A 13,901-nucleotide genomic window follows, 5' to 3' on the forward strand; every position below is an offset into this window, starting at 1 on the left:
TCAACTGACTTACCCAAATTTACATAGCAAGTTGCTGGCTAAATGAATTAGACTCCAGGTTTTCTGACTCGTTTACTGTTTAGATTTTGTACACACACACACACACACACACACACACACCCTCTTCCCTTCCCACCATCCTCTCACCTTCCCACCATCTCTTTCCCACCCTCTCTGTTTATAAAGTGATCTTACAAGAATGAGAAAATCTAGGGTATCTTCATAAGCGAGGAAGCAAAATACCCCAGTGATGTGGTGAGAAAATGAGCCTGCATGATCTTTTGAAGGTTTGCTGGCCAGGCAGATAGAAGTGGTTTGCATTTGTAGTTTCAGTAGATTCTGGTTTATGAGAAAAAAGTAATTCATGACTTGCCCCATCTTCCTTTTTTGCCCTCCTCTTAGTCAACTAATATTTGCGTGCCTGCTATCTTTGCGGTACTAGGGTCCTGGTATGCTACAAAAGGCAGAAGCTGGAGCTTTGTGGAACACCAGACAGAGAGAGGGAATGCTAAAATATCAAACCCTCCAAAGTAATTTTCAGATTCCAGAACAGATGCATGTGGGCTGGAGAACCTTCCCTGCCTATCTGCTCCTTAAGATTACATAAATCTGTCTTCTCTCTCTCTCTCTCTCTCTCTCTCTCTCTCTGCCTGCATTGCTGCACTGCCTCACCATACTGCCCCTACCTTCCCCCATTCTGTGTCCCTTTGTCCTGTTACTCACCCTTCTTTCCATTCTCCATACTCTTCCCCTGGCCTGTTCTCCAAGCTAAATTAGGATTGTTTCCAAAGACCAATTCTTGAGAGAAATCTCAGAGTAAGAACTTATGGGTTCCACCCATTCGGTGTGGTTCAGTGGTTGAGCGTTGACCCATGCTCCAAGAGGCCACCGGTTCGATTCCCGGTCAGGGCACATACCCAAGTTGCCGGCTTGATCCCCAGTGGGGGGCATGCAGGAGGCAGCTAGTCGATGTTCTCTCTCATCGATGTTTCTCTCTCTAAAATCAATAAAGAAAAAATATTTTTTTAAAAAAAGAACTTATGGATTCCTTTACACATGTTCATAGCACTGTCTCCTCAGTGAGCTTGACGCCACCACACACACAGACCACAAAAATAACTCAAGCCAATTTCTCTTCTGTAGAGATGATACTGGGAGAACTTGTGATGGGGTTACCTCCCTAACTGCGTCACCGTGGAAAAGACACAACTGTTAGTAGCTTTATTCTTCAATATACTCTTTTATAAGTAACTCCACATAAGAGAGGGAGAAGGGACTATCGAAGATAAGGACTTATGAATTGCTGCTTGCAAGTTCACTGGACAGGAGCTATTATCCAAACATTTGTTTAGCTAAAAACAAGAACCTTTGGTTTTTGTAGAATAAATGTGACATAGAGGCTTTGACTAGGGCATTTCAATCTATGGAGGAGAGGTCATTAAAAGCATATGGGACCTTAATTAAAATGATGTTTTTAAAGGGTTAGTAATAATGTAATCAGCTTGGTAAATCTTAAAGTGTGAGTCTTTGATCCTTAAACAAAGAAATGCCCATTTCTGCATCAAATATCTGAGAGTAAGGCGCATTTCTTAGATTCTTTGATATTGTTAGTTGAGTAGGCACAATGGACACAGGCAAATAATGAAGAGAATAATATAAGAAAAGTCTCTGTTCTTATTCTTTTTATTCCAAAGAGTTATTTTGCCAAGAGGAAGGGAAGCACAGATAATCCTGCTTGGAAAAGGGAGGTTTCTGTCTTTTTGAAAAGGCTATGTAACTTATAAATGTTACATTCAAAATATTGTCTCCCTAAGTGAAGTAGGCTATCTCACTTTATTATTATTTTAAAAATGAAGAATTTTTAAAAAGCACCTAAATAAACCATAACAAAAAAAACAACCTACAGCTTAGCTATCATATGGACTTTTTTTTTTTTTTTTTTTTAAAGCTTAGGGCTTCACATGAGTATAAGTTAAAGAAACTAGTACAGTTGGGAGGGTTGACAGGAATCCAATCATTCTGCATGGTAATTTTGTATCCCCCAACTTTGAGAAGAACTCAATTGTATTTACTATTATTAGTTCATTTAATTGTTTAGATGCTCTAAGTGTTTTATATGTATTATCTCATCTCATTCAGTCCTTACACTCCTATGAGGAAGGTACTTTATTACTCTTGTTTTATATATGAGGAAACTGAGCCACAGAGACACTAAATGACATTCCCAAAGCCACATAACTGTGATACAGATTTGTGCCTTGGCTATCTGATACCAAAGGAAAGGTAAAAAATATGAGACAGAGAACCAGGGAGGGGTTATGCTGTGGTGTTTTTTTTTGTTTGTTTGTTTATTTTTATCCTCACCCTAGGACATTTTTCCATTTTTTGTTCAGGTAGAGTGGGAGGGAGAGAGAGGAAGAGAGAGAGAGAGAGAGAGAGAGAGAGAGAGAGAGAGAGAGAAACATCGACGTGAAAGGGACTCATCGAGTGGCTGCCACCCGCACGACCAACCAGGGCCCGGGACAAACTGCAACCGAGGTACGTGCCCTTAGCAGGAACCGAACCCAGGTCTCTCTGGACCGCAGGCCGACGCTCCAACTGCTGAGCCAAACCGGCCAGGCTACTGTGGTGTTTTTTTTGTTTGTTTTTTTTTTAATCCTCACCCGAGGATATTTTTCCAGTTTTTGTACAGATAGAGTGGGAGGGAGAGAGAGGAAGGGAGAGAGAGAGAGAAACATCGACGTGAAGGGACACATCGAGTGGCTGCCACCCGCATGACCAACCAGGGCCGGGGACAAACTGCAACCGAAGTACGCGCTCTTAGCGGGAACCGAACCCGGGTCTCTTTGGACCGCAGGTAGACGCTCTAACCGCTGAGCCAAACCGGCCAGGGCTACTGTGGTGTTTTTTGCTATGATTTGAGGATGTCATAACTTTCTGGCATAGATGATATCATCTCTTTCCATTACTTTCTATTTTTTATTTATTTTTTAATCTTCACCCGAGGACATTTTTGCATTTATCTTATAGAGTGGGAGGAAGAGAGAGAAACATCGACGTAAGACACATCGAGTGGTTGCTACCCACATAACCCCAACCAGGGCCGGGGACAAACTGCAACCGAGGTATGTGTTCTTAGTGGAACCAAACCCGGGCCTCTCTGGTCCGCAGGCCAATGCTTTAACCACTGAGCCAAACCAGCCAGGGCTCTTTCCATTGCTTTCAAGAGAAGTGAAATTGACACCGGAATTTATTGTTTGCCCTGATATGTTTGATGGGGCTCCACATTTGATGTGAAGCCAGCTCATGCCTCATCTCATAAATTCCCATAAATAGTTATTAACACTACAGAAACAACAAGTCACATGTATCTTTTCATAAAATGGATTTTTATTGTAGTCATACATGGTTTCTCAGTGCCACAGAAAATTTCAATGTAGGGACAATTTTTGGATGGATCTCTACAGAAACATGATGAGTTTTCAGAAATGACTTGTGCAGGAATGTGGTTAATGAAAAATAAAAGGGGTCAAGGAGAGAGAGTGTGTACATGTACATCAAATGATTACTTTGAACTCCTCTAGGCTCTCACGACCCTTTGTCAAGTAAGACCCCAACAAAATTCATCAGAAACATAAGTGATTGTGCTATTAAATACAAGGAATACATTTTATTTGATAAAGAGACCACGAGAAAAGTGGGTTGGGATGGTCTCAGACTTATTCTCAAATTATCACTGAGAGTCTCGGTGTCTGTGCCAACAGTTCAGGAATCGGCAGGCTGCCTGGAGATGGACAAGCACAAGACCCAAGGCTCTTCTCCTCCAACACTCCGGTCAGTGGGAGAGCCTGCAGCGAGGCAGGAGGGCAGGACGTGCCATTCTTCTCGCCTCTCCATCACCATCTCACCTTCTGCTTGCTGACCGCGCGGTAACTTGAGAGCTCTCCCTGCTTCGGCTGTGCAGTCCAGAAGACAGAACTTCCTCTAGGAAACTGACCGGTAGATTGGAGGTTACTCAAAGGGAAAAAATAAAACAGCATCTTCCAAAATAGAATGTCTTGCTCACGACTTCTAAGTAGATGGGCAGACGGGACTAGTAAGCAAGCACTGGTCTGATTTGGGTTCAGGACAGCAGCATCAGTTGAGCACTGAATGTCCAGACGGGAGAGACTCTGCTCTTCCTCAGGGTTCTCACTGTTTTAGCATTGAACTCGTAAGATCTGTTAAGACTGATATTTCAAGTTTGAAATTTCTAGTTAGCGACTCAGAAGGTTCAAGGGCAAGGGCACTATATTACTCAGAACCATGTTACATCAGCACTTCTTATCTCTGCGTATTCTATCCATTCTACTCTCCAGAGTGGCACCAGAGCTAATTTTCTAAAATGCAGACTATACTCTCCCTTCTTCTTTCTTTTGCTCATATAATAATTTACAGATTAAAATCAAGGCCATTCATAATGTGGCCTAATAATAACTAACAGTTGTATTTACTTTGTTCTGAGAACTGTTTTAAGTCATTATGTGTGTGTATACATGTATGGAATAGATGCTATTACTCTCCTTATAAAAATGAAGAAATCAAGCTAGAGAGAAGTTAAGTGATTTGCCAAGGTCACCACAGCTAGTAATCGGCTTATCTGGGATTCAAACCCAGGCTCTAGGAGCCGTGCCCTTCAGCATCACACGATCCTGCCTCTCACTTGTCTGGGTCCATCTCCCACCATGCAGCCTGTGCCATCCATGCCATTGTTCTCTGAACATATCGTGAGCCTTCATACCTTTACGCTTGTGCTCTTAGTATGTCCCATGTCTGAAATGATAGACTATCCTTATCTCGTGGATGAAATCCTTTTTATACTTTAAGGCTGAGGATTGAAAGTCACCTTTTTAAAAAAAAAAAAATCCCCACCTGAGGATATTTTTCCATTTTTTTTTCCCGATAGAGTGGGAGGGAAAGAGAGGGATAGAGAGAGAAATATCGATGTGAGAGGGACACATCGACTGCTTGCCTCTGGCACGACCCCAACCAGGGCCGGGGAGAACCAGAACTAAGGTACGTGCCCTTGACCAGCATCGAACTCACGACTCATTGGTCAGCGGGCCGACGCTCTGACTGTTGAGCCAAACAAGCCAGAGCTAAAAAGTCACCTTTTCTGTGAAGCCTTCCCAAACTCCTTCATGCTGAACTAATCATGCCCATCACGATGATCACTTGGCTTAGTGCTATGTTGACACTGTATTAATATGAACGAGGTAGTCTACATATCATCATTACCAAAATAGGGGGGGCTGTTGCTCCTTAGGGTGGAACTAAGACTTACTCGGCTTGGATCTCTGGGGCTTAACACAGTGGCTGACACCTAGTAGGTACTCAGTAAATGCTGAATAATGAATTAAAATAGCTACACATTGGCAAGAGAGCCTTCTTTGCGATACGAGGTTTTGGGGTAGTATTTTTAATTATGTTAGACTCACTCTCAGGAGACAGACCTACAGCAGACAGAAGGTTGGAGGAATGACCAGGTACCTTGTTATTACCATTGTTCTGTAGTTTTAAACCTGGAAGATTTGGACGTTATAGAATTTAAATTCCAAACTCCTTTGCAAAAGAAAAAAAAAAAGGTGAGGTAGAGGGAAAGTAGTAGAAGCTACGTTTATTTATTTATCTACTGAAATGCAGGCACCTCTGGCCGGCCTGGCTTTCTGGCCAGTTGGACTAGAGACACTTGCAGGTCAGAAAATGACTTTTAGTAAGAATGAAACACACATGCTAGGAAACACTAAGGGATTTATTAGGTAATCTTTGCTTCACTTCAACCTCTGCTACAAGTCTAAAGGAAAGGAGTAGCATTCCTGAAATTATTCTTAAAGATCCTCCTTTGTGTAGCAACAAGACCTCACATTCTTGACAGCAGAGAAAACATTATTTGTATTTTCCAAGCCTAATTTTGTTTCCTAGGGCCATTGTGGCTTTTTTAAAAGTATCTATTTGGGGACTTTGATGAGTCACTGCAGAATGCTTTAACAATTACGGGTGATGAACATACTGATTTCTGTACCCCAAATTTATACTATGTTTAAAAACAACAAAAAATAATTTTTCTTTTCTAGGGTTGTTTTAAATCCGCCTTACTTAAAAAGCAAACTCAAAAATCCCCTTCTCGTACCAGGCTGGTGTGGCTCAGTTGGTTGGAGTGTTTTCCTGTGCACTGAAGGGTCTTGGGTTCAATTCCAGTCAAGGCACATACCCAGGTTGCAGGTTTGATCCCCGGTCAGGGCACTTATGTGAGGCAACCAACTGATATTTCTATCTTACACCTCTCTTTCTCTGTCTCTTTCGCTCCCTCCCTGCCCTTTTCTCTCTCTCTCAAATCAGTCAAACAATTCTAAAAAAAAAAAAAAAAAAATCCCCTTCCCCTGTGGCACTATAATCCAATTTGATCCCACTCGATTCAATTTAACAAGTATTTACTGAGCATCTGTTATGAAGAAGGCCCTGAGCTAGGTGAACACTTATTTCCTTCCTTTAAGAGGCTCTGAGTCAGAGACACAGTCACAACTCAGCGTGAGACATGGGATAAACAGAGATGGCACCCAGAGCTAACCTAGTGGATTAATACTATTGCTTTGTGCTGTCATCAAGGCTGCTTTTCCAACATGATGTAAAGAAGGAAGGTGGGGAGACAAAAGCCCTGATGTTTAAAAGTCAACCTCAAAATGAGACTACATCAAACTAAAAAGTTTCTGCACAGCAAAAGAAACAAGCATCAAAATGGAAAGGGAACCCATTCTATGGGAGAGCATAACTGTCAACGATAAATCAGATAAGGGGTTAATTTCCAAAATATATAAAGTACTCATACACCTCAACAAAAGGAAGACAAAGAATCCAATTAAAAAATGGGCAGAGAACCTAAAGAGACAGCTCTCCAAACAGGACATACAAATGGCCAAGAGACAATATGAAAAAATGCTCAACGTCATTAATTATCAGAGATGCAAATTAAAGACTATGAGGCATCACCTCACATTTGCCAGAATGGCTGCCATCAACAAATCATCAAAAAACGTGCTGGCGAGGGTGTGGAGAAAAGGGGACTCTAGTACACTGCTGGTGGGAATGCAGACTGGTGCAGCCACTATGGAAAACACTATGGTGTTTCCTCAAAAAATTAAAAATTGAATTGCCATTTGACCCGGAGACCCCCCTTCTAGGAATATACCCTAAAAAGCCTGAAACACCAATCAGAAAGAATATATGTACCCCCATGTTCATAGCAGCACTATTTACAGTTGCTAAGATCTGGAAACAACCCAAGTGTCCATCAAGAGACGAATGGATAAAAAAGCTGTAGTACATATATACAATGGAATACTATGCAGATGTAAGAAAGATCTCTTATCCTTTAAGATGACATGGAAGGTCCTAGAGAGTATAATGCTAAGTAAAATAAGCCAATCAGAGACAAATATCACATGATCTCACTTATTTGTGGAATATAATGAACAATACAAGCTGATGAACAAAATAGACCCAGAGACATGGAAGTGGGGTACAGACTGAAAAACCTCAGAGGAGGGGGAGGAGGATGGAGGGAAGAGATAAATCATAAAACTTATATGCATGCATGTATAATTAATGAATATAGACAACAATGCTTGGGGGGGTCGGGAGGAGGGTGTCAATGGGGGGAAATCTGTAACAAAAATAAGTTAATAAAAATTGCAAAAAAAAAAAAAGTCAACCTCAAAAAATGTCTTGCTTTACACATGGAATAACAAATTTCATTTTTAAAGGTTTTATAAGGGACTAGAGACGAACACTTACAGAATTTTAAATTTTATACTAAAGTAATTGAGCTGAACTGTGTTCCTAAACAAAACTATCTTCCTTTTTTTTTTTCTCACTATACTCCACAGATAGAAATTATATGTGAGCTTCTTATTATACCAAAGACACCAAAGGAATATAGACTCAAATGTGAAGAGTGCTACAGTGGGGGTGGGGTAGGTGGGTGGAGAAGGCTCTGGCTGTTTTGGCTCAGCGGTTAGAGCATCAGCCCATGGATCAAAGAGTCTCGGGTTCAATTCCGCTCAAGGGCACATACCTCGGTTTCGGTATGTCCACAGTCCTGCTCATGCGGGAGGCACCCCATCGATGTGTCTCTCTCACATCGATGTTTCTCTTTCTACCCCTCCCTCCCACTCTGAAAAGAAATGGAAAAATACCCTTGGGTGAGGATTTAAAAAAAAAAAGTGAAATTTCTGAGAATCAGGAAAATAGAAAAAGACTCTCAGGAAAATAATGAGAATAAATCTCAAGATATTTGCTTTAATGGGGTAATAAGGCTTCTAATTACAACCAAACACTCAGCTAGAGACCCTGGAACGTGGGAGTGAGTAAGAGAAGGAGAGGATAAAAAGAGGATAAAACTTTTCATAGCTTAAAATACTGAAAACTCTACTCTCAATTCCCACTGCTTCCAGTTTTCAGAGCCACTACTATATTTCTCACCCCGCTGCTCTTGTACAAAACTACTGCCTCTGCCTAGAAGACTGCCACACCCCTCTCCCACTTTATGTAGTGAAACTGCATCTTTTAAAACCCAACTCTACACTATCACTCCCCAAAGGAATTGCTTTGTCTACATGTCCATTTTTCATATAACCCTATATGTTTTTCAGGGGCACAAGCACTAAATGGACACATTTTTTTGGGCAAAAATTTAAAAATAGTACACATAGAGATTGAGTCTTCTTTAATTCTTCTTCTTCCCATTACTTTTTCCAGAGATAACAATTTTTTTCTTATCCTCACTCAAGGACATTTTTGTATTTATCTTCAGATAGAGTGATGGGAAGAGAGGGAGGAAGAGAGAGAAACATTGATGTGAGAGAGACACATTGACTGGTGGCCACCCACATGACCCCAACTGGGGCCAGGGACAAACTGCAACCGAGGTACATGCCCTTAGTGGGAACCAAACCCAGGACTCTCTGGTCCGAGGGCCGATGCTCTAACTACTGAACCAAACCGGCCAGGGCTCCAGAGATAATATTTGATCAACAAATATTTATTAAAGTGCCTACTATGTGACAGACACTGTTCTAGAAACTGAGAACATACTAATAAGCAAGGTAAAAAAATCTTGCCCTCATAGAATTTATATTCCAATGGGGGAGGAGGGAAGAGAAACACAATAATTAAAATGTAATAATAATAACACTACAATAATAATAATGGAAAACACTTATCACTACATACGAGGTACTATTCTAATGAGATAGAAACTACTGCACCTTATGAAGAAATCGAGGCACAGAGAAGTCAAGGTCTTAAATCTTGAAAGCGACAAGAGTTGGGATACAAACCCAGACAATCTGGCTTCAGACTTTTTCTCTCATTTAAAAAAAAGTATTAAATTTCTTGGGGGTGACATTGGTCAGTAAGATTATATAAATTTCTTTTTTTTTTTTTTTAATTTTTAATTTTTTTTTTTATCCTCACCCGAGGACATTTTTGCATTTATCTTCAGATAGAGCGGGAGGGAGAGAGGGAGAAAGAGAGAGAGAAACATCGATGTGAGAGAGACACATCGAGTGGTTGCCACCCACACGACCCCAACCGGGCCAGGGACAAACCACAACCGAGGCATGTGCCCCCAGCAGGAACCGAACCCAGGACTCTCTAGTCGGCAGCCCAAGCTCTAACCGCTGAGCAAAACCGGCCAGGGCAGATTATATAAATTTCAAGTGTACAATTCTATAATACATCAGTTTGTTCTCTTAACCACAATGCTTATACTGCCTGTTTATAATAGTTAGAGGAAGAAAATGCGATGGAGACAAAAAAAGGCAGGTTTGAAAGAGAGCTGAAGGTGTTGGTGATGTGAGATTGTTTTTAGAAATATTTTTTTTCCATTTTTTTTCTTTATTGATTTTAGAGAGAAAGGAAAGGAGAGGGAGAGAGAGATAAAAACATAGATTGGCCACCTCCTGCATGCCCCCCACTGGGGATCAGGCCCACAACCTGGGCCTGTGCCCTGACCGGGAATCAAACTGGCGGTCCACCTCCTGGTGCATGGGTCGACACTCAACCACTGAGCCAGACCGGCTGGGAAGCTGGGTGAGATTTTTAAATCTAGTGGTCAAGGAAGGCCTCACTGAGAAACTGACATTTGAGACAAGAGCAGAAGGAACAGGAGTATAATCTGGGGAAGGAGCAAGTGCGAGGCCTGTATGTTCAGGGACAGAAAGGAGGCTAGTGTGGCTAGAGTGACCTGAATAAGGTGTTGGGTAGTAGTAGATGAGATTAGAGGTGTTAAAGAAGGAGACAGAAGGGAGTGTGAAGGGAATAGTCCAGGATTCCAAAAATATAAATGAGCAAAAGTGACAGAAAAGGAATGGCCAGTGAGGTAGGACCAATGACTGTAGTTTCTGGAAGCTAAACAATAAAAGTCTTTCAAAATGAAGAGACTGATCAATTGTCAAATGCTTGCTAGGTCAACTAAAATGAGTACTAAAAGTTGACTCTGGTATTAGCTATGTGGAGGTCCCTGGGGTCCACAACAAACAAGAACAGGTTTGGGGAGTGATGGGGGTAAAAGCCTAAAGGGAGTGGCTCAAGAGGTGAGGTTTAAAAGAAACATGGGCCACCCTGGCCAGGTGGCTCAGTTGGTTGGAGCATCCTCCCATACACCAAAAATGTTGCTGGTTCGATTCCTGGTCAGGGCACATGCCCTGGTTACGGGCTCAATTCCCAAAAGGGGGCATACAGGAGGCAGCTGATCGAAGTTTCTCTCTCAGATCGATGTTTCTATCTCTCTCCCTTCTTCTCTCTCTGAAAAAATAAATGAAAAATAATTTTTAAAAAATCAATAAACATAACCTCAGGGGAGGATTAAACAAAAATATGGGTCTAAGAGAATATATAAGGAGGAATTAAAGACAGGGAGTATAAACAATTCTTGAAGAATTTTGCTATAAAAGAGAATAGAAATGGTGCAGAACCTGGAAAGAGGAGGTTAATAGAGGTTTTATGTTTTTTGGCCATCAATAACAAATTTACTTGCCTTAAAAAAATTCACATGTTGGCATTGTCCAGAAGAATATAACAGGTTTATTTATATTGTTATAAAGTTGGCTGCTGAAACTTGTTCACTGAAACAGCAACTTGCATTAATGCTTTATGTCCTGTATTTATATATATTTTTTCAAATCCTCACCCGAGGATATTTTTCCCACTTATCTTCAGACAGAGTGGGAGAGAGAAAGAGAGAGAGAGAGAGAGACTGGCCACCTCCTGAAAGACCCTGACCAGGGCCTGGGATGAACCGAAACCAACCTACGTGCCCTTGACCGGAATCAAACCCATGACTCTGGTCTGAAGGCCTATGCTCTAACCTCTGGGCCAAACCGGCCAGGGCTATGTCTCGCATTTATAGTAAAAAAATTTCACACACAAATGAAAATGGAAAAACTGCCAATACCTGATTTCTGTGCCCTATTTTCCACTTGTAATCATATACTTAGGCATCTTTGACTCCCTGGGAAAATAATTCTAACATTCAGAACTACCAATAACAGGAAAAAGAGAATTAAAAAAAAAAAGAAATGTTCCTCATCATAATGGATTCTTTATTGATTTTAGAGGGAGAGGAAAGGAGAGGGGGAGAGAGGGTTAGAAACATCGATGAGAGAGAACATCGATTGGCCACCTCCTGCATGCCCCACTGAGGATCAGGCCCACAACCTGGGCATGTGTCCTGACTGGGAATCTAACCTGCGACCTTTTGTTGCATAGGCTGACACTCAACCACTGAGCCACATCAGCCAGGCCATAGTGGATTCTTAAGCATGTTATCCACATGTGTGGTGTGCTAGCTGGATGTCATTTGGCATAATTGTTACATGTTTGGTGTGGATAGCACACACAGGTTGGTGTCTTCAAAAAGCCAACCAGATAGACCTCACTTATCTCCTGCAAAGCACCAATAGCTGCACTCTGGAAGCCAGATCTGCTTTGAAGTCCTGAGCAATTTCTCTCACCAGACGCTGGAAGGGAATTTTGTGAATCATAAGTTCGGTGGACTTCTGATAACGTCTCATTTCAGGAAGTTCTAGGGTTACGAGGTCTGGAATGATGAGGTTTCTTCACCCCTCCAGTAGAGGGCGCACTCTTATGAGAAGCTTTGATAGCTAGTATCTTCCTCTGTGCTCTACTGGTTGATTTGCCGGCTGTCAGCTTTGCAGAAGCCATGGTACAGACACCTCTTTACTGACCCCTCCCTTCTCCTTGGGGTGGAGCTCAGCAAGCTAGAATGCTGCACAGGCGTTGGAGAGCAATGTGGCTGTGAGCACCGTTAATAGAGGGGTTTTAAACATGGGGGAGAAAGTATGTTTCTATGCTTGTAAGAATGATTGGATAGAGTGGGAAAAACCGGTTCAGGGGAGAGGAGGAGGTTTGGAGTGACCTCCTGGAGTACGTGAGGGGATGGGATCTGGTGCCCAAGGGGAAGGGATGGGTTTAGCTAGAAGCATTTATTCACTATGACAGGTGGGAAGGCAGAGGGTAGTAGTGGAAGGAGAAGCTGTTGAAGTTCTCTTCCAGTGGCTTCTCTTATCAGTTAATGTACATCTTGACTAGTATCTTCTTGATTTGTCTATTCTTAGTATAAACTAGATATTAAATTAAGTATCTGCTGAATGAAAACACATATCAAGTTCGTGTGTGTGTGTGTGTGTGTGTGTGTGTGTATGCAAATGCAATAATCATGCCTCAGATAAAACTCTTTGGTTACCATATGGCCACTGAATAAAGCTTGGGTTCATATTTTTTAAAGAAGTTAAGACCCCAGCTTAAATGTCACCTATCATGCTAAGTTTTTCCTAAATACCCAACAGCAATTTTATTTCGAATAAGGAAGATGTTGGCTTTCAACGGCTATGTCTGAAAATACTAGGAATCTCATACACAGAGATCATCCTTCTCCTCAGTGGATTTCTACTTTACTCATAAAAAACTTCCCATTATTTCTCAAACATGCTGTCCCCCCAATCCCTTGTCCTTAATTATGCTGTTTCATCAGCCCTGATTATTCTTTCTTCCTATGGAAGTTCAACTTACTCTTTAAGGTCTAGCTCAAATGCTATCTCCTCTGTGAAGCATTTCCTGAGTACTCTGCCAGAATTAATTATTTCTATTTAGGATACATTTTAACTTGTATACATCAACACTTCTCAAATTTGTGTACCTAAAAAACCTCCTAATAACAGAAGAGAGTGAATTTATTAGTTTTGAGGGTATAGTGAAAATTGGTTTACAGATTACATCTTTCTTTTGGTCTGATATTTCATTTTTAAAACGCACAATTTTATTTTTCATACAGGAACCTTTTAAATTTTGAGATAAACATATTTTAAGGTACTTATCAGTTAAATTATTCAATTCTACCCCTGAAAATTCCACCAAAGTATATGAAAATGGACACTCCAAAAGATATATCTTGTTCATTTTGTGCCTTTGTGAGTCCCTGGGGCTAATCATATCCTAATTTGGGAAATAAAAAGTTTTTTATTCCCCCACTGGACCATAGGTCATCAAAGATAGGGCATTTTATTTTCTTTGTATTTCAGTCCCTGCCTTGAATTGTACTTATATAAAGTAGTTAGTCAATACATATCTTCCCTCTTGCTCCCAAACAACATAGTCATAACATTCTGTCAATATCATTGGTTCACATTTCTTCTTGCTGCTCTTTGATAGAAGCAATAGTAATGGTAAACAAAACAAAAACCCAACAACTGAAATGTCTATAGACAGGTGAATGGAGAAGTAAGCTGTGGTATGCTCACAAAATGGAATGTTACACAGTACTGAAAATGAATGAGCAAGGTTAC

General features: G+C 41.1%; 1 protein-coding gene across 1 annotated transcript in view; it reads right to left on the minus strand.

Moving 5' to 3' along the window:
- Positions 1-3,415: 3,415 nt before the first annotated feature.
- The window catches only part of VPS45 (vacuolar protein sorting 45 homolog), a 75,924-nt gene continuing 65,438 nt past the window's right edge, over positions 3,416-13,901 (minus strand). Inside the window, exon 15 of the mRNA XM_036273747.1 lies at positions 3,416-3,992. Coding sequence (XP_036129640.1) covers positions 3,905-3,992 — 88 coding nt within the window. The 3' untranslated portion in view covers positions 3,416-3,904. The remainder of the gene's footprint in view (positions 3,993-13,901) is intronic.

Source organism: Molossus molossus, unplaced genomic scaffold (assembly GCF_014108415.1).
Source record: "Molossus molossus isolate mMolMol1 unplaced genomic scaffold, mMolMol1.p scaffold_m16_p_20, whole genome shotgun sequence".
Taxonomy (NCBI): domain Eukaryota; kingdom Metazoa; phylum Chordata; class Mammalia; order Chiroptera; family Molossidae; genus Molossus; species Molossus molossus.